The sequence below is a fragment of the Coregonus clupeaformis genome, unplaced genomic scaffold (assembly GCF_020615455.1).
Source record: "Coregonus clupeaformis isolate EN_2021a unplaced genomic scaffold, ASM2061545v1 scaf0049, whole genome shotgun sequence".
Classification (NCBI taxonomy): Eukaryota; Metazoa; Chordata; class Actinopteri; order Salmoniformes; family Salmonidae; genus Coregonus; species Coregonus clupeaformis.
Window position 1 is genome coordinate 46,804 of NW_025533504.1, and position 20,508 is coordinate 67,311.

The 20,508-nt window shown below is 44.7% G+C and overlaps 1 protein-coding gene across 5 annotated transcripts in view; it reads left to right on the plus strand.

Moving 5' to 3' along the window:
* Nucleotides 1-20,508, plus strand: part of LOC121555556 (aryl hydrocarbon receptor-like) — a 48,937-nt gene that overhangs the window by 13,266 nt on the left and 15,163 nt on the right. Inside the window, exons 5-13 of one of the 5 annotated variants that reach the window (XM_041869390.2) lie at nt 1,318-1,441; nt 4,944-5,071; nt 6,976-7,178; nt 7,599-7,708; nt 9,162-9,303; nt 9,567-10,001; nt 10,125-11,200; nt 11,375-12,219; nt 12,618-13,131. In XM_041869390.2, the coding sequence (XP_041725324.1) occupies nt 1,318-1,441; nt 4,944-5,071; nt 6,976-7,178; nt 7,599-7,708; nt 9,162-9,303; nt 9,567-10,001; nt 10,125-11,200; nt 11,375-12,219; nt 12,618-12,914 (3,360 nt within the window). In that variant the 3' untranslated portion in view covers nt 12,915-13,131. Of the gene's footprint in view, nt 1-1,317; nt 1,442-4,943; nt 5,072-6,975; nt 7,179-7,598; nt 7,709-7,751; nt 8,856-9,161; nt 9,304-9,566; nt 10,002-10,124; nt 12,220-12,617; nt 13,132-20,508 lie in introns of those variants that run through there. The other 4 variants (XM_041869392.2, XM_041869389.2, XM_041869391.2 and 1 more) reach the window with 4 other exon arrangements.

Sequence of the window (20,508 nt, forward strand, 5' to 3'; positions counted from 1 at the left end):
GCCAACTGCAATTGGACAATATATCAAATAGGGCTGAGCTTGCTTTATGCAGGGTGCGTCGTCTAGTATACACCTGTAATTAAAACGTTATTAACACAGTATATGTCATCACTATGTTGATAGGTTAATTTCAGCTAACCTCCCCTTTTACAAGCCCGAGTTACCAGACCAGTGAGTCACAGCCATAGAGAGAGAGAGACTCGTCGTGGATATAACGTTTTGGCATGGACATTGTCATGAACACCTCATTAAAAGACCTATAACTTTTTGCTTTATGTAGTGTTTCACTTTGAAGAAACACTATGCCCCCATTTCCACCATGCTGCCGCCATTTTAAAGTAGTCAGTCACTTTATGAAACGGATATAAGAGCCTTTACCTGGTGAAAGCCCAGTTATAGAGGTAGAAAGAGCCTCTATATCTATGGTCACAGCTCGCTGCGTAGTCACGTGGGTCCCGCATCAGCCAGGCTACTATAAACGCACCTTGAGTTTAAAGCTACCCCAAATTAATGGGAAAGATGAGCACTGAATAAAACCAGGAAATTAGGCTAGGTGGTGCTCATCTTTTCCATTCAGTTGGGATTGAGTCAATGGCATAAAACTGGATCTACACAACTGATGACATGGGAAGTGGCTTCATCTTGACATTATCTCTGCACATTGTAAATATGGTACTGGAACTTACCCTGTATGTAGTATGCTTACTTACTTTATCGTCTTCTTCTTATTTCTTATTCTCATTATATCTCGTGTGTCTTTGTTCAACCTTGTTATTTTTAGTATTACATTGGTATTGATTACTGCATTGTTGGTGTTTGTTGTACTTTGCATGTGACATTAAAACTTGAAGCATTAGTCAATTGATTTTGGGTTAAAACATCTGACTAATGTTGATTTATGAGTTAAATGTCAGATTTTTTAAATATTGCTTTATTTCTGAGTGAAATATAATTTAAATATTGCGTAAGCAATGCTTATTTACTAGTGTCCATATCATTATTTCTGTTACCTAACGGTTTGCATGTGAAGTTACTAAGTTGATTGTGCTGGTATTTCCTCAACATGAACAGAAGCCAGGCCCTAAACAGATGCCAAGTCTAATAAGTCTGTTTGGGTATTGGAACTTAACACAGGTTGAACCTAAGGCCCAGTACAGAGCATGTTTGCAGAGTCCATGTCAGGACTTGGATGCATGAGATAAGTGATGGGAAGAGGAAGGATATGTTGTCTAGCAACAGTAGTGTCCATGTTTGCATTGTTTTCTTGTAGTTTACTAGACTTCTATTTTGATGATGGTGGATGTGTTTGCTCCTCAGTCGGATGTCGTCCATCAGAGTGTTTATGACGTCATCCATACGGAGGACCGAGCAGAGTTACAGAGACAGCTCCACTGGGCCCTCAACCCCACCCTCACCACTGACACTGGACAGCTGGTCTCAGGTAACCTCCAACCCCACCCTCAGCCCTGACACTGGACAGCTGGTCTCAGGTAACCTCCAACCCCACCCTCACCCCTCACACTGGACAGCTGGTCTCAGGCAACCTCCAACCTCACCCCTCACACTGGACAGCTGGTCTCAGGCAACCTCCAACCTCACCCCTCACACTGGACAGCTGGTCTCAGGCAATGTCCAACCCCACCCTCACCCCTCACACTGGACAGCTGGTCTCAGGCAACCTCCAACCCCACCCTCACCCCTCACACTGGACAGCTGGTCTCAGGCAACCTCCAACCTCACCCCTCACACTGGACAGCTGGTCTCAGGTAACCTCCAACCCCACCCTCACCCCGACACTGGAACTGGACAGCTGGTTACAGGTAACCTCCAACCTCACCTTCACCCCTGACACTGGACAGCTGGTCTCAGGTAACCTCCAACCCCACCCTCACCCCCTGACACTGGACAGCTGGTCTCAGTTAACCTCCAACCCCACCCCTCACATTGGACAGCTGGTCTTAGGTAACCTCCAACCCCACCCTCAGCCCTGACACTGGACAGCTGGTCTCAGGTAACCTCTAACCCCACCCTCACCCCTGCCACTGGACAGCTGGTTTCAGGTGCCCTCCAACCTCACCCCTCACACTGGACAGCTGGTCTCAGGCAACCTCCAACCTCACCCCTCACACTGGACAGCTGGTCTCAGGCAACCTCCAACCTCACCCCTCACACTGGACAGCTGGTCTCAGGCAACCTCCAACCTCACCCCTCACACTGGACAGCTGGTCTCAGGCAACCTCCAACCTCACCCCTCACACTGGACAGCTGGTCTCAGGTAACCTCCAACCCCATCCTCACACTGGACAGCTGGGCTCAGGCAACCTCCAACCTCACACTGGACAGCTGGTCTCAGGCAATGTCCAACCCCACCCTCACCCCTCACACTGGACAGCTGGTCTCAGGCAACCTCCAACCTCACCCCTGACACTGGACAGCTGGTCTCAGGCAATGTCCAACCCCACCCTCTGCCCTCACACTGGACAGCTGGTCTCAGGCAACCTCCAACCCCACCCTCAGCCCTCACACTGGACAGCTGGTCTCAGGCAACCTCCAACCCTACCCTTACCCCGACACTGGAACTGGACAGTTGGTCTCAGGTAACCTCCAACCCCACCCTCAGCCCTGACACTGGACAGCTGGTCTCAGGTAACCTCCAACCCCACCCTCAGCCCTGACACTGGACAGCTGGTCTCAGGTAACCTCTAACCCCACTTTCACCCCTTTTACTGGACAGCTGGTCTCAGGTAAAGCTGAATTTTTCACCTGCGCTGGAACAGGACGGTACCTCAGTTTTTCACCACACAGACAGCCGACACGCAATTTGTACCAGCACGGCTATTTCTTATAGTGGAGTGGAGAGTGACGGTCTATCTAACCTATCTCTTAATATTAATAGACATTGGGTTAAAATGAGCTCATTGACTTCTCCAATAATTCAGTGATTGCCCCAGATCTTATTATCTCATATTAATTGAGCTCCCCCTGCTTTGGCAGGTTCCACATAATGACAAGGAGACAGCAGGTCAGGGTGTCTGCTACATAATGTACTAGGAGGAACATTAAGCCCAGCAGCTCCATGTATGCTGCCGAATCAAATCAAATCAATTTTGATTGGCCACATGCGCCGAAATACAACAGGTGCAGACATTACAGTGAAATGCTTACTTACAGCCCTTAACCAACAGTGCATTTATTTTTAACACAAAAGTAAAAATAAAACAACAACAAAAAAAGTGTTGAGAAAAAAAAGAGCAGAAGTAAAATAAAATAACAGTAGGGAGGCTATATACAGGGGGGTACCGGTGCAGAGTCAATGTGCGGGGGCACCGGCTAGTTGAGGTAGATGAAGTAATATGTACATGTGGGTAGAGTTAAAGTGACTATGCATAAATAATTAACAGGGAAATATGGTACGCACTAGGAAATGAAGAGAGCCACAGAAGGAAATAACAAACTTGTGAAAAGTAAAGCTCCTTGAATGTACATGTATCTTGGCTGCGTCAGCCAGGAATGTAGGCCTAGATGTTCTAGTCCAGTGGTCACCAACCGGTCCATCTCCAAGGCTTTCCTAGTAGATCGACAAACATTTCTGTAAAAAACCTTGCGTTCTTATTTATGTATAACTTTTGCGCTGTTTGCGGTAGGTGCACTTGATTCAGCTGTCCTGCGCACCGGGTAGTTGAAGTGTTCCCATTTTTAACCATTTCATGTGTCTGAAGGTACAAACTCTGCCTACCTGGCAGGTCCGGAGAGCAAATCAAGTGCACCTATAGGCCTACCGCTGGCCAATCAGATCACTGTGTCTGCAGCTTCTACGAGCCCACAGCGAAGTTGATAGTCGACTACTGTGTGAGATTTCAAAACTTTCAAAACCATAACCAGAGAGAGACTGTCAAAGAATACAGCAAAGAGCTGCTGTTTTTATGAATGAGTTCATGTTTAAGATTTTATTCAGCACTGTCAACACTTTTTCCCCAACACTTTTATAAGCCATAAAACGCCCTCTCCCTATCCACTCGGCTTGTGTCTTTCTAATATCGAGGAGTATTTCACGTTCTCTGGTCATATGAGTAACGACATGAATTGGTGCATGTGTCAGAATATAATGAAGTTCGACTTCAAGAATAGCCAATATGCAGTGAAAATGTATTGAGCCTATAGCCTACTGCACAATGCTCATAGCTACATAACTGTTTTTAATAGGTTAATGTTGCATAGGCTTACGTTTTTTAAGTCATGTTTAAAAAACAATCTGAGCGGTAGATCTCGGAATGCGTTTTCACTCAGAAAGTGATCTTGGCTGTTGCACCAAGATATGCTGCCTATAAGCATCCTGTAGGCTTGTTGTTTCCATGGGTAGAACCATCTTTTTTGGACGGGTCCTTTGCCCTACTCGTGTAACAGTAACTCTGTTACACCGATCATAGTAAACCGCCAGCTCTCTACCAGTCCTCTACCTTCAATATTATCCAGACAGTCACTGTATTCACTCTCCATATCTGGGTGTGGAGCAGTGTTTCACCTCGCATCCTGCGAGACAGCGTACCCTGTGAGCAGGGGGCGTTTTAGCACCTTGGGCCAGAAGTGGCACCTGGCTGTGGTGGGCCTGGTCTAGGCCCCTGATAAGATAAACGCTACGTTTGGGAGTATTACCTAGCATTTTGGCCTTCCTCAGTTGAAAATGGCTAATGACGTGTGGCATAACATTCTGGTTTGTAATGTGTGCAGACTAGACTGTTAACATAAGGTTTGTAGCTAGGGGTGAGGGCTGCAGCTGAGGTTTGCAGTTAGGGGTGAGGTTTGCAGTTAAGAGTTAGCCTACTATATGAAGAGACACTGACCAAAGATACTATTTTCTCTAGACATCCTGAAATTCACTATTATAGCTATAGTGTGCTGTATGTGTAATTTTATGACCCCCCCCACCTCTCTGGCCTTTGAAGATTCAGCCTCGCCACAGACTGTCACAGTCTACAACCCAGAGGCACTCCCACCAGAGAATTCCACCTTCCTGGAACGCAACTTTGTCTGCAGGTTAAGATGTCTCCTGGATAACTCCACTGGCTTCCTAGTAAGTTCATGGAGGACACAAAGTTCATATTTAGGATTGTAAAATTCTTGTAACTTTCCCAAAATTCCCAGGTTTTCTAGAAATCTCGGTTGAATAATTCACAGATTTTCTGCTTATTCCCCTCCGATTCCTAGAAACATCCCACCGGGATTTTTGGAAAATCTGGTAATTTTAATTGGGGAAAGTCACAATTTTTTCAACCCTAATTATATCAAAATAATTATTTTCGAAGAATCCTTGTAAACATTGTACTAGAGTGCAATGGAAATCGACTCTCAACTCCCGCTGATACTCTTGAGATTGTAATTGTATTATGACAGCCACTGAAGCCACTTTCTTTGGGGATGAGTGGAGTGTCAAGAAGGGGTTAAATATGTGTTGGTCTCAAGTAGGGGAATCAGTGTAAGCTTCTCTACTTCCCTTTTGAGTTCAGGGAAGGGCAGGGCCACAGACTACTTATCCAGGCTAGGAAATTATCCTACAGATAGCGTTTGCAGTCAAACTTTGAGAACACAAAAATATTGTCTACTTTTTGTAATGTTTTTGCTTTTCTCTAGTTTTGTGAATGTCAGGTTATAATCACTGAATGATTAGATTTAGCTGCAATTGGAAATGGTGTTTTCTTATTACATGAATACTCAATATTGTAGTTAAAATTAAATTGTCTTTGCCCATTTGACCAATGACCATTTGGCGTTTTTAACTAGGCTAGATTTTAAAAAATTTACTACATTTTATGGACATTTTCCTAGAAATCTATTTGAAAATCTAGTTCGATTTCATGGACATTTTCTAGATTTTCTTAGAATATAGATAGTGTTTAAGTTTTTCTGAGTGGGCTGATTGTTATGGAGCTGAATAATTCCTCTGTTACAAGTCATGCTGACTGATTTCTCAAATCTAATATGGGAAATGAAGTGGAGAACTCTGCCTTGGTCCTCTGGCTAGCCTTCATTCTCCCCCTGAACTCTTCAACTCTGCAGAAAAAGAACACCCGTGTTGGATGACCTGAGGACAAATCAAATCAGTGTCAAATTCCGTTCAGGCAGGGAAACTGAGTTTTTAGTATTTATTTTTATGGGGCCTAATCAGAATGACCCACTGAGTTCTTATTTCAGTCTTATCATGGAGCGTTTCATTGGCAATGTGTTACTTTGATTTACAAAGTCCCGTGTAGCTCAGTTGGTAGAGCATGGTGCTTGCAACGCCAGGGTTGTGGGTTCGATTCCCACAGGGGACCAGTATGAAAATGTATGCACTCACTAACTGTAAGTCGCTCTGGATAAGAGCGTCTGCTAAATGACTAAAATGTCAATGTAAATTTTAGAAAGTAAACTTGCACATACATACCTTTTTAAAGGAACGTAAAAAAATATATTCTACATCATATTTATCATCTCCAGCACCACCCCAACATCAACATATGTGAAAATGGCACATTTCTATGTTCTGTAGTAAAAAAGATTGTGGAAGATGTGTTTCCAATGACCTCATCAACCAATTTGGAGGCAATTAGTAGGTAATGCCTCCTTATCATTGGTTAAAATCACACAATACACACCGATGTCATTGGAAACACTTATCTCCCTCAATCCTTTTCACTACAAAACATAGAAACGCGTAATTTTCACATGTTGATTTTGGGGTGGTGCTGGAGATGATGAATATGAAGTTGAACACTTGTGATATTTCCCTTTTTAAGTTGCTCTCAGGTGCATGGAGAAAAAAAGTTTACTCAATAAAAAGAACTCCAGCTCATTGATAATCTTGATGCTTCTTCCAACAATTTATTGGGATCTTATTTAACTAATGTTTTGCTCTTAATCTACCGGCATCATGGTGGAATAGGGTGCCATTTGGGATGCAGTCCTGACTATGTTTAAGGGCTTTTCTGCGTTCTCCAGGCCCTGAACATCCAGGGGCGTCTAAAGTTCCTCCATGGCCAGAGCGAGAGAACCAAGGAGGGCAAGGCCATCCCCCCTCAGCTGGCCCTGTTCGCTCTGGCCTCGCCCCTACAGACCCCCACCATCCTGGAGATCCGCACCAAGAACTTCATCTTCAAGACCAAGCACAAGCTGGACTTCACCCCCACTGCCTGCGATGCCAAGTGGGTGACAATAACACTAACACTGTCCAGTGGACCTTACTGCTACTAAGCCCCTTCAATACATAGGGAACATAACCACTTCACTACAATATTTTACATTGAATTCAAAGCTTGCTGTCTGAATGCTGAATAATTGTATTGTTCACCTGCCCGGGGACTGGAGTTGTGAACGAGCTATTTAGCTAAATCTAGTACAATGCATCACATTTCTTGTGAGATGTATGTTTTAATTGTACGTGGTCCCTGTCAAATAAACCTAATAAATCAAATAATTTATACATTGAGGAACTATCAGCGCCAGTGATAGATTTGAGATTATGCGGTTAGATCACAAGTGTGATCTATTCAGAAGTAGGGAAGAGACATGTTTTGATCAGGTTTTCATTGTGCTTCCTGTTTTTGTCCTGTCCTCCCATACAGAGGGAAGATGGTGCTGGGCTACACTGAGGCTGAGCTCTGCAACCGTGGCTCAGGATACCAGTTCATCCATGCTGCTGACATGCTGCACTGCGCTGAGAACCACATGAGGAGTAAGACTGATCTCCTGTTGCACACAGTCCTATCATGTAGGAGTAAGACTGATCTCCTGTTGCACACAGTCCTATCATGTAGTGTTGTCCATAGTGACTGACAGATGGGATCAAAAATGTGAGTGTCACATTGCAAACGCATACTGTACTGTATTTCGAGTTGCACATAGTGGTTCATTCTACAGCCAGTGTCCTGAGGGGACTGTCTGAACAGATTCATTCCTACAAGTTCTAAAAAATGAATGGTGTTTTAAGATAAGATGATAAAATAAGATAGTACTTTATTAATCCCTAGGCAATTTTGATTGAAATTTGAATTAGTGACTTTAAGTGACAAGCAGAGGTGTGAACGTTTAAACATAACTGTTATACAAAGTTGGGCTCACTAACCGAAAAACAATGTTTTTTTTGCTAAATTCACAGTGCAGTTAAAACATTATTTTTCGTGTTATATATTAACTAGGCGGTAGGCTATAAAGGCCTGGGGAAAGTTGTGTAATTTAAATAAAACTTTACTTTACTTAATTTGCGAGGCATGCAAGACGAGGCAATACTTTCTTTCTGCCTGCCCCTCCCCCCTCGCGCTGGCTCGCATGCTCTTTCTCGTTGCTAATGATGCGAGTGTGTGTTCAGTCTTCGGTCTGTTGCGTGTAGAATATCCTAGCCTATTCATTGATGATTACGAAACATTGCAAGCCAAGAAATTGCAAGATACAGTATTCCATTGCGAGATACAGCTTTTGATTGCCTAGTGCACGGTTCTGACTCTGTCTGCCTGGTTGCCGATCTGTCTATACTGTGACCCTCCTCTCTCTCCGGCCCTCGCTAGCTCTTTATTAAAGATGCGAGTGTTTGTTCTCTCCGGCCCTCGCTAGCTCTCTATTAAAAATGCGAGTGTTTGTTCTCGGAAGTATGGCAACTAAGCATTCTCTTCCGTTCCAAAAATACTGAATCTTAGGGGTCGATTCTTAACACTCAGAAACAGGAGTCGACATGCAAGGAGTCTAGGAATCAATTATTTTGGAGTCGACTCTCCACCACTACGTCATTGTCGTTAACTTTGGAAAAATGGCAGATAAAGGCAAGGGACAGCAGCGAAGTCTCGTTAAATGAGAAGGAAACGCAAACTTTGCGAGGTGAAATTAAGGTACAGTAATGGTAGTACAGGTGCAATGCTTAACCCTCTTAAAAGGACGCACCGTGAGACCCAAACCGTAGCTGGCAGCAGCGCAGCTGCATTGTGAATTCACGTGAAACGTTATGAATTTTTCTTATATTTTTACAGAAACCGCAAAGAACTTGTTTAAATGTTGTTGTTTTATTAACCATATGCCACATCCCTCGTAACTTTTGGTGATGTTTTTAGTTTATTAGAAACTGCATCAATGTGTCCTATACACATTTCTGCTGTCTAACGTCGTTAATGTGTGTGTCTGTGTGTTTCCCTGGCCAGTGATAAAGACCGGAGAGAGTGGGATGACAGTGTTCAGGCTGCTGACCAAGCTGACAGGCTGGGTGTGGGTGCAGGCTAATGCCAGACTGGTCTACAAGAACGGACGGCCTGAGTGTATCATCGCATCCCAAAGAGTCCTCACGTATGTCTCGGTACACACACACACACACACACACACTCTTTCTTACACTACCTCATTGTTTAATGAGGCCTCATTGTGGCGGCAGGTAGCCTAACATTTAAGAGCGTTGGGCCAGTAACCGAAAGTCACTGGTTCGAATCCCGAGCCGACTAGGTGAAAAATCTGTAGACGTGCCCTTGAGCAAGGCACTAAACCCAAATTGCTCCTGTAAGTCACTCTGGATAAGAGCGTCTGCTAAATGACTAAAATGTAATTGTTTTTAGGGATGAAGAGGGAGAGGACACCCTAAGGAAGCGGAGCCTCCAGTTGCCTTTCAGTTACACCACTGGGGAGGCCCTTCTCTACGACACCAGCTTCCCCAAGACCCTGGTAACAGGGGACTCCTTAGCATGCGACACCACCTGCCCTACAGAAAATACCACCAACAACAACCAGGACGGAACCCTGGACCCTGACTCACTGCTGGGCTCTCTGCTGAAACAGGAGAAGTCCATCTACTACTGCTCCCCTCAGACTCAGAACCAGCACCAACTCCAGGAGGAGGTGGCAGGGCTTCCACAGGGGGAGTGTGGGGGCATCTTCTCCAGCAGCGGGCAGGAGGGCAGCATCCTCTCTCTGTCGGAGACTGTCCTCTTCAAGCAGGAGCCCTTGGGGGTGGGGGGTGGCGGGGGGATCGATGGCTTCTCATCAGAGGACAGGTAACTGATGTCTTACTATTTACCTTAGGTGTATGTGTGTGGTTGTTTTTAATAATGTAACCATGACTGCACTACACATTTCCCAATTGTGACTATAAAGGTATTGATTTTATTGATTGACAGAGACAGGGATTTGTGGAGCTTCATGAGGAACCTGGGCAACAGTAGGGAGGACCTGGAGCTGTTCCAGCAGGATGAGTTGTTCCTCGATGTGGATCTGGACGCTGGCCGAGACGGCCTCCTCCCTGACCTGACAGACGAGATTCTCTCCTACGTACAGGAGTCTCTGAGGAAGAGGTCAGACTGGGATCAGACTGTATTCTCCTGCAGGGGGGCTAAGTTAGGGGATCAGGACTATAGCTGCCCTACCACGCTGTTACATCAACCATCTATGGAACAACCACTAGCCACGCATCCACATTCTACTACAGTTCTGTTACACCAACCATCTATGGAACAGCCACTGACCCCACATCCACATTCTACTACAGTTCTGTTACACCAACCATCTGTGGAACAACCACTGACCCCACATCCACATTCTACTACAGTTCTGTTACACCAACCATCTATGGAACAGCCACTGACCCCACATCCACATTCTACTACAGTTCTGTTACACCAACCATCTGTGGAACAACCACTGACCCCACATCCACATTCTACTACAGTTATGTTACACCAACCATCTGTGGAACAACCACTGACCCCACATCCACATTCTACTACAGTTCTGTTACACCAACCATCTGTGGAACAACCACTGACCCCACATCCACATTCTACTACAGTTCTGTTACACCAACCATCTATGGAACAGCCACTGACCCCACATCCACATTCTACTACAGTTCTGTTACACCAACCATCTGTGGAACAACCACTGACCCCACATCCACATTCTACTACAGTTCTGTTACACCAACCATCTGTGGAACAACCACTGACCCCACATCCACATTCTACTACAGTTCTGTTACACCAACCATCTGTGGAACAACCACTGACCCCACATCCACATTCTACTACAGTTATGTTACACCAACCATCTGTGGAACAACCACTGACCCCACATCCACATTCTACTACAGTTCTGTTACACCAACCATCTATGGAACAACCACTGACCCCACATCCACATTCTACTACAGTTCTGTTACACCAACCATCTGTGGAACAACCACTGACCCCACATCCACATTCTACTACAGTTCTGTTACACCAACCATCTATGGAACAGCCACTGACCCCACATCCACATTCTACTACAGTTCTGTTACACCAACCATCTATGGAACAGCCACTGACCCCACATCCACATTCTACTACAGTTCTGTTACACCAACCATCTATGGAACAGCCACTGACTCCACATTCTACTACAGTTCCTCAGTGGCCACCCCAGCTGCCTGTAGTCCATCCTCTATCAGTTCACCACTATCAGCCTCCACCCCACTACCCACAACAGCCAATACCACAGCAGTGTTTACACACACAGCCCCGCCCACAGGAAGCATTGCAGGCAACACAGCAGCAGCACCGGCTGTCCCAACGTCCACAGCGGCAGCAACAGAACCATCTAAATGGACAGGTATTGCCAAAGCAACAGCGGCAAAACAACCAGCTATATTCACAGTCACAGCCCTTCCATCCACAGCAGCGACAGCAACAGCTGTGTAACAGACTGGAGCACATGCAGGTGGATGGGACTGGGACGGGTTCAATGACAGAAAGACAAAAAGACATCACCAAGCAGCAGCAGAAGATTCCTCCGTTGTTCAACGTGGAGCAGCTAGGGGGGCTCCAGACTCACCGCAGCCACCCCCAACATGGGCACCTCTGCCTGGGGGAAGCTTCCCTGGGCCTCCCCTACAGGAACCAGCTGAACATTGTGTCTGTTAGCCGCTCCCTGGAGCTCTCCTCCTATGTACCCACCACGGGCCTCCAGAGCCAGAGGGTGGACGGAGAGCTCCCGCCCCAGGATTTGGAGGAGTTGCTGGGCAGCCTGGAGTCCACTGGTCCCCGGGGGATAGAAGATGGTAGGGGAGCGCACCAGTGGAGTGTGGTGGAGGCCCTGGGTGTGTTTCAGCAGCAGGGGCACCTCCCTGACGGCCAAGCCCAGTCTCAGGCCACCAGCACGGACTGGGCTCAGCACGCCTATCCCCTGGCTGTGGGGTTCAGCCGGGTCAACAGAGCAGAGCGGCCATTCACCGCACAGGTAAGAAAGGTGACACTAACCTGGGTAGTGTTCATTAGGCAGCAAACAGGTAAAATGTTGTGAAACATAAAGCGGGTCCTACCTGAACTTGTCTAGTAAGAATGCTAATAATAAACAATTATAATTGGCTACATTGTGCCCCACTGAACAGGCCCCTGAACTAATTATGTAAAATGTTAGGCCTATATGCTTTACTTCCTCTAGCTATAGGCTCATCATATGATCGTTGAATACCAACAGCACATACATACTCGCGCATCAGATTTACCAAGAATGATACTTTAGAAACAGAAGGTCATTATCATTTGACCGTTGAAAGCCAGTGGGTATTTACACATCAGGGCAGTTTAGACCAGAAAAAGGAGGCTTAGCTAAGTCTGACATTTCCTCTGTTCCAGTTCCAGAACGGGAGCCTGCAGGAGGCTGGCCCAGACCCTGGCCCTGTACCCAACCCTGGGTCCTCTAGGGGGGCAGACCCTGGCCCTGTACCCAACCCTGGGTCCTCTAGGGGGGCAGACCCTGGCCCTGTACCCAACCCTGGGTCCTCTAGGGGGGCTGGCCCTGTACCCAACCCTGGGTCCTCTAGGGGGGCAGACCGTGGACATTCAGCAGCGGGGCAGCCAACGCACCAGCCTCCCCCTCCCGCCGCTGAGAGCAGGCCCTACCCTGACCTCCCTCTGAGGAGATTCATGTGAGACTGAAGGCCCTCCTCCCTACTAGTGCACTATATAGAGGATAGGGTACAATTTGGGATTCAATCTTAAACAGGAGCCAGGGAATGTCTGGGAGTATGGAGGACTTGGACTGGAGAGGTGTGCCTCACTTCGTAGAGCATGACACTTGCAACGCCAGGGTTGTGGGTTCGATTCACACGGGGGACCAGTATGAAAATGTACTGCTGTAAGTCGCTCTGGATAAGAGCGTCTGCTAAATGGCTAAAATGTAAATGTAAAAATAAGAGTAACATCCAGAGAGACTGTCTGAATGTCAGACAGCAGGCAGTGGGACAGTCAGAGACAGACAGGCAGACGGAGGAAGACCAGAGGAAGTGGATGATATGCATAGAAATGTAATGGACTAACAACCTTTTTAGAATTTTGGTTTGCTTAAAAAAGAAAACTCTTGTCAGCCATTTTGTTTGTCCAGAAAAACAACCCATTGGTGCAGTCGTGGTTTACTGGTCAGTGTGTCAGCATGCACTGTCATGAACCTGATGTAATACTGAACGACCAGTTCTTCCATTGGTCAATAAGTAAGATGAGATGATGCAGTCAAATGTTACCAAACCTCTGGGCCGTATTCATAAAGTATCTCTGAGTGGGAGTGCTGATATAGGATCAGTGTTTCCTTTCAGATCATAATGAATATGATTATATGGAGAGGGGGGTGGACCTGATCCTAGATCAGCACTCCTACTCTGAGACACTTTATGAATACGGCCCTTGCTTTTAAAGTCCCCATACTGTAGCATTCTAGCTTTTAAAGTCCCCATACTGTAGCATTCTAGCTTTTAAAGTCCCCATACTGTAGCATTCTAGCTTTTAAAGTCCCCATACTGTAGCATTCTAGCTTTTAAAGTCCCCATACTGTAGCATTCTAGCTTTTAAAGTCCCCATACTGTAGCATTCTAGCTTTTAAAGTCCCCATACTGTAGCATTCTAGCTTTTAAAGTCCCCATACTGTAGCATTCTAGCTTTTAAAGTCCCCATACTGTAGCATTCTAGCTTTTAAAGTCCCCATACTGTAGCATTCTAGCTTTTAAAGTCCCCATACTGTAGCATTCTAGCTTTTAAAGTCCCCATACTGTAGCATTCTAGCTTTTAAAGTCCCCATACTGTAGCATTCTAGCTTTTAAAGTCCCCATACTGTAGCATTCTAGCTTTTAAAGTCCCCATACTGTAGCATTCTAGCTTTTAAAGTCCCCATACTGTAGCATTCTAGCTTTTAAAGTCCCCATACTGTAGCATTCTAGCTTTTAAAGTCCCCATACTGTAGCATTCTAGCTTTTAAAGTCCCCATACTGTAGCATTCTAGCTTTTAAAGTCCCCATACTGTAGCATTCTAGCTTTTAAAGTCCCCATACTGTAGCATTCTAGCTTTTAAAGTCCCCATACTGTAGCATTCTAGCTTTTAAAGTCCCCATACTGTAGCATTCTAGCTTTTAAAGTCCCCATACTGTAGCATTCTAGCTTTTAAAGTCCCCATACTGTAGCATTCTAGCTTTTAAAGTCCCCATACTGTAGCATTCTAGCTTTTAAAGTCCCCATACTGTAGCATTCTAGCTTTTAAAGTCCCCATACTGTAGCATTCTAGCTTTTAAAGTCCCCATACTGTAGCATTCTAGCTTTTAAAGTCCCCATACTGTAGCATTCTAGCTTTTAAAGTCCCCATACTGTAGCATTCTAGCTTTTAAAGTCCCCATACTGTAGCATTCTAGCTTTTAAAGTCCCCATACTGTAGCATTCTAGCTTTTAAAGTCCCCATACTGTAGCATTCTAGCTTTTAAAGTCCCCATACTGTAGCATTCTAGCTTTTAAAGTCCCCATACTGTAGCATTCTAGCTTTTAAAGTCCCCATACTGTAGCATTCTAGCTTTTTATTCCCCATACTGTAGCATTCTAGCTTTTTATTCCCCATACTGTAGCATTCTGGCTTTTTATTCCCCATACTGTAGCATTTACTGTGACAGCATTTATTATTTGCTTATAAATAATCACTTGTTCATCACTTGCATTTAAAGGTGCAGTTGAATGAAACAAACCATAAGCCTATTTGATAGATGAGATGGAGTATCTGTCTTCACTGTGCTTGATATTTTTGTACAAAATGCATTGACAATCCTACTAAATCATTTAGTAATTTTATGAGCGATTTGATTGATCACTTTAGTGGACTTCAACCAGCTTTATGGATCCTGGCTAGCTTTTCTTCAGCCCACTCGCTTGCATTGCAAGACAGGAAAATAATCATCATTTATAGATTACTTAGTACTCCAAGAACCAATGGACATATTTTGCGTCTCAAATAGCACTCTATGCCCTATGTAGTGCACTGCTTTTGACCAGGACCCATAGGGCTCTTGTCAAAAGTAGTGAACTATATAGGTAATAGGGTGCAGTCTATAGGGAATAGGGTGCAGTCTATAGGGAATAGGGTGTAGTCTATAGGGAATAGGCTGCCATCTGGGTCATAACCATTGAGTTCAAGTGGCAGATCACTGTGTTTGATCTACATATCGAACTTGAAGAAAATGTATGCACTTATTTATGGCAAAATAACCTTTTGCACACTTAGTGAAATTAGAAGACAATCTGTTGTATATCACTTTTTTTTAAATGTACCTTGTTTAACTGAACCAATCATGTTCATGTTGCTATGCAGAATTGTGCAGTGGACTGTTAGACCCCTTGTTGTTTGGAGATCTCTCACTTCATTGACATAATCATTGTGTCTCCCGAGTGGCGCAGTGGTCTAAGGCACTGCATCGCAGTGCTAGCTGTGCCACTAGAGATCCTGGTTCGAATCCAGGCTCTGTCGTAGCCGGCCGCGACCGGGAGACCCATGGGGCGGCGCACAATTGGCTCAGCGTCGTCCAGGGTAGGGGAGGGAATGACCGGCAGGGATGTAGCTCAATTGGTAGAGCATGGCGTTTGCAATGCCAGGGTTCGATTCCCATGGGGGGCCAGTATAAAAAAAATGATGTATGTACTCACTAACTGTAAGTCGCTCTGGATAAGAGCGTCTGCTAAATGACTAAAATGTAAATGTAAAATAATCCAGTGAAAGTAAGGGTTTATTTAATTTATTTTGTCAAAAGCCAAATCAAACTTTTGAATATGTTCAAATTCAATTGTTGAAAATGTTCAGTTTAGCATTTGTTTATGAATTGTGTACAATTTATGTAATGAGAAGTTTTAGTTAACATGAAATAATAAAAAATCATGACACTGCAGGAAGAGGAAGTTTACTGTTATTCTGTTCTTTCATACGCTGATAAATGTTACAGCTCTTGAGCAAGAACAGTTGAAGAGTTTTATTTACACCTAGTGCTTGAGCAAATACAGTTGAAGGGTTTTATTTACACTGCTGTACAGGGTAGGTTTTCTGTTGCACAATTTAAAGTATGTATCAGTCTCATAAAAAAGTTACTTGGTTAGAAGATGTCACAGGTAGGCTTGTAAAGCTACCAGTAATTTACCAAAGTTACTGGAATCTTCTGTAATTTTGGTAATTAACAGAATTTATGGCAATCTATGCTAACTTTTGTCATTTATACTTGAATACTTTAAAAAAAATGTATTCATATAGTATATATATATATTTTTAAATCTGTGTCTGTATTGTCCATGAGTTTCTAGTGAATAGACCATATGGTTCAAGAGAAAATAGCCTAACTAATGAAAAAATAATCTAATCAACAATGACATTATTTTCAATGAACTCTGCAACACTTTCAACTATTGACTTTTTTCACAACTGCCACCAGTTTGACTCCAAAACATTGATAACAAATACATATTGACATAGTAGCAAAATATATATAAAGGATATTTTAAGCTGAAACCCTCAAATTAAACACCAATGGTATTTACTATGTTTTATGGTTGATATTTAAGATAATGTTTTACAGCTTTGTCACCTTATTTAATTATTTCATATATTTTACATGTGATGAGGCCACACAGTGGGCCAGAGATGATTAGACACCTGTAATAATCTGAAGTACCCAAAATACCACTAGATGTCTTGTGATAAATTACATACAATTCTTAAAAGTTAAAACAATTCTGGTAGTTTACTGGTAAACGTTGAAAGTTTCCAGTAATATACCCTTCCTTTGCAACCCTAGTGACAGGTATTGTTGCTTATCGTTACTTGCTTATGGTGGCGCAATGTGCCGGACGATGGCCGTTGTGCCAGTAACCGAAAGGTCGCTGGTTCTAATCCCCGAGCCGACTAGGTGAAAAATCTGCACTTAACCCTAATTGCTCATGTAAGTCGCTCTGGATAAGAGCGTCTGCTAAATGACTAAAATGTAAATGACTCTCTGTTGTTCATGATAGCTGGTAGGTCCTCTGTTCTGAGACCAGTGTCTCGGCAGATGTTGTCCACGCAGGTTTCAGGTGGTCTTTGCCCATGAGAGGGTAGCCACCGTATGAGACTGCTGGCAGCCAGCTAGAGATGCCTGAATCAATGACCAGTAAATCACAACCTCCAGGCCTTGATTTTCACTGATCCTGGGCAGAGCCCTGTAGACCAACAGGTGCTGGTTGGTCAGGTGTTGTGACCAATGGACTCTCTTAATTAACCTCTCTCAGGTATTGTTAAGAGTTCTTTTTTTAAATTACATTTAAAAAAACATTTTAGAGTACCCCTAAAACCCCAACACTCTGGATAGACAGATACACAGTAGAGTTGATGCAGCTTTATAACACCCTGAAGAAGGATGAAATGCAGAATTCAATAAGAAAGAAACATTTTTGATTCAACTTCCACTGTCCTCCTAGAGTGACTATCTCACACATCCAGCTTGCTCCAAATCCTCAATGAATGAACCTTGATTGGACTGCAAGCCAAGGCATTTCTTCCTTTGTACTGTATCTTTGACAGTCAGAGCAGTACCCATAGACTGCACTGCAGAGCATGTTGAGTCCTCTCCTCGCAGGCAACCTCCTTCAAGCCCACTCATCCTCAGCTTAATACATGTATTCTCCAGGGCTCTTCTCTTCATTGGCCCTGTCAGGTCTCCATTTCCTCCTTACTGCTGTCTCTGGCTGTGTGTCTCAAATGGCACCCAATTTCCTTTATAGTGCCTATGGCTCTGGTCAAAGGTAGTGCACAATGAAGGGAATTGGGTGCCATTCGGTATTAGACTGTGAGGGATGAGGTCAGTAACATGACATGTAGTCAGTATTAGACTGTGAGGGATGAGGCCAGCAACATGACATGTAGTCAGTATTAGACTGAGGGATGAGGCCAGCAACATGGCATGTAGTCAGTTTTAGACTGAGGAATGAGGCCAGCAACATGGCATGTAGTCTGTATTAGACTGAGGGATGAGGCCAGCAACATGACATGTAGTCAGTATTAGACTGAGGGATGAGGTCAGCAACATGACATGTAGTCAATATTAGACTGTGAGGGATGAGGCCAGCAACATGACATGTAGTCAGTATTAGACTGAGGGATGAGGCCAGCAACATGGCATGTAGTCAGTATTAGACTGAGGGATGAGGCCAGCAACATGGCATGTGGTCAGTATTAGACTGAGCGATGAGGCCAGCAACATGGCATGTTGTCAGTTTAGACTGAGGGATGAGGCCAGCAACATGGCATGTGGTCAGTATTAGACTGAGGGATGAGGTCAGCAACATGACATGTAGTCAGTATTAGACTGTGAGGGATGAGGCCAGCAACATGGCATGTAGTCAGTATTAGACTGAGGGATGAGGTCAGCAACATGGCATGTAGTCAGTATTAGACTGATGGATGAGGCCAGCAACATGGCATGTTGTCAGTATTAGACTGTGAGGGATGAGGCCAGCAACATGACATGTAGTCAGTATTAGACTGAGGGATGAGGCCAGCAACATGGCATGTAGTCAGTATTAGACTGAGGGATGAGGTCAGCAACATGGCATGTAGTCAGTATTATACTGTGGGATGAGGTCAGCAACATGACATGTAGTCAGTATTAGACTGAGGGATGAGGCCAGCAACATGGCATGTAGTCAGTATTAGACTGTGAGGGATGAGGCCAGCAACATGACATGTAGTCAGTATTAGACTGAGGGATGAGGCCAGCAACATGGCATGTAGTCAGTATTAGACTGAGGGATGAGGCCAGCAACATGGCATGTAGTCTGTATTAGACTGAGGGATGAGGCCAGCAACATGACATGTAGTCAGTATTAGACTGAGGGATGAGGTCAGCAACATGACATGTAGTCAATATTAGACTGTGAGGGATGAGGCCAGCAACATGACATGTAGTCAGTATTAGACTGAGGGATGAGGCCAGCAACATGGCATGTAGTCAGTATTAGACTGTGAGGGATGAGGCCAGCAACATGACATGTAGTCAGTATTAGACTGAGGGATGAGGCCAGCAACATGGCATGTGGTCAGTATTAGACTGAGCGATGAGGCCAGCAACATGGCATGTTGTCAGTTTAGACTGAGGGATGAGGCCAGCAACATGGCATGTGGTCAGTATTAGACTGAGGGATGAGGTCAGCAACATGACATGTAGTCAGTATTAGACTGTGAGGGATGAGGCCAGCAACATGGCATGTAGTCAGTATTAGACTGAGGGATGAGGCCAGCAACATGACATGTAGTCAGTATTAGACTGAGGGATGAGGTCAGCAACATGGCATGTAGTCAGTATTATACTGTGGGATGAGGCCAGCAACATGACATGTAGTCAGTATTAGACTGATGGATGAGGCCAGCAACATGGCATGTTGTCAGTATTAGACTGAGGGATGAGGCCAGCAACATGGCATGTGGTCAGTATTAGACTGAGGGATGAGGTCAGCAACATGACATGTAGTCAGTATTAGACTGTGAGGGATGAGGCCAGCAACATGGCATGTAGTCAGTATTAGACTGAGGGATGAGGCCAGCAACATGACATGTAGTCAGTATTAGACTGAGCGACATGTAGTCAGTATTAGACTGAGGGATGAGGTCAGCAACATGGCATGTAGTCAGTATTAGACTGTGGGATGAGGCCAGCAACATGACATGTAGTCAGTATTAGACTGATGGATGAGGCCAGCAACATGGCATGTGGTCAGTATTAGACTGAGCGATGAGGCCAGCATCATGGCATGTTGTCAGTATTAGACTGAGGGATGAGGCCAGCAACATGGCATGTGGTCAGTATTAGACTGAGCGATGAGGCCAGCAACATGACATGTAGTCAGTATTAGACTGAGCGATGAGGCCAGCAACATGACATGTAGTCAGTATTAGACTGAGGGATGAGGTCAGCAACATGGCATGTGGTCAGTATTAGACTGAGCGATGAGGCCAGCAACATGGCATGTTGTCAGTTTAGACTGAGGGATGAGGCCAGCAACATGGCATGTGGTCAGTATTAGACTGAGGGATGAGGTCAGCAACATGACATGTAGTCAGTATTAGACTGTGAGGGATGAGGCCAGCAACATGGCATGTAGTCAGTATTAGACTGAGGGATGAGGTCAGCAACATGGCATGTAGTCAGTATTAGACTGATGGATGAGGCCAGCAACATGGCATGTTGTCAGTATTAGACTGTGA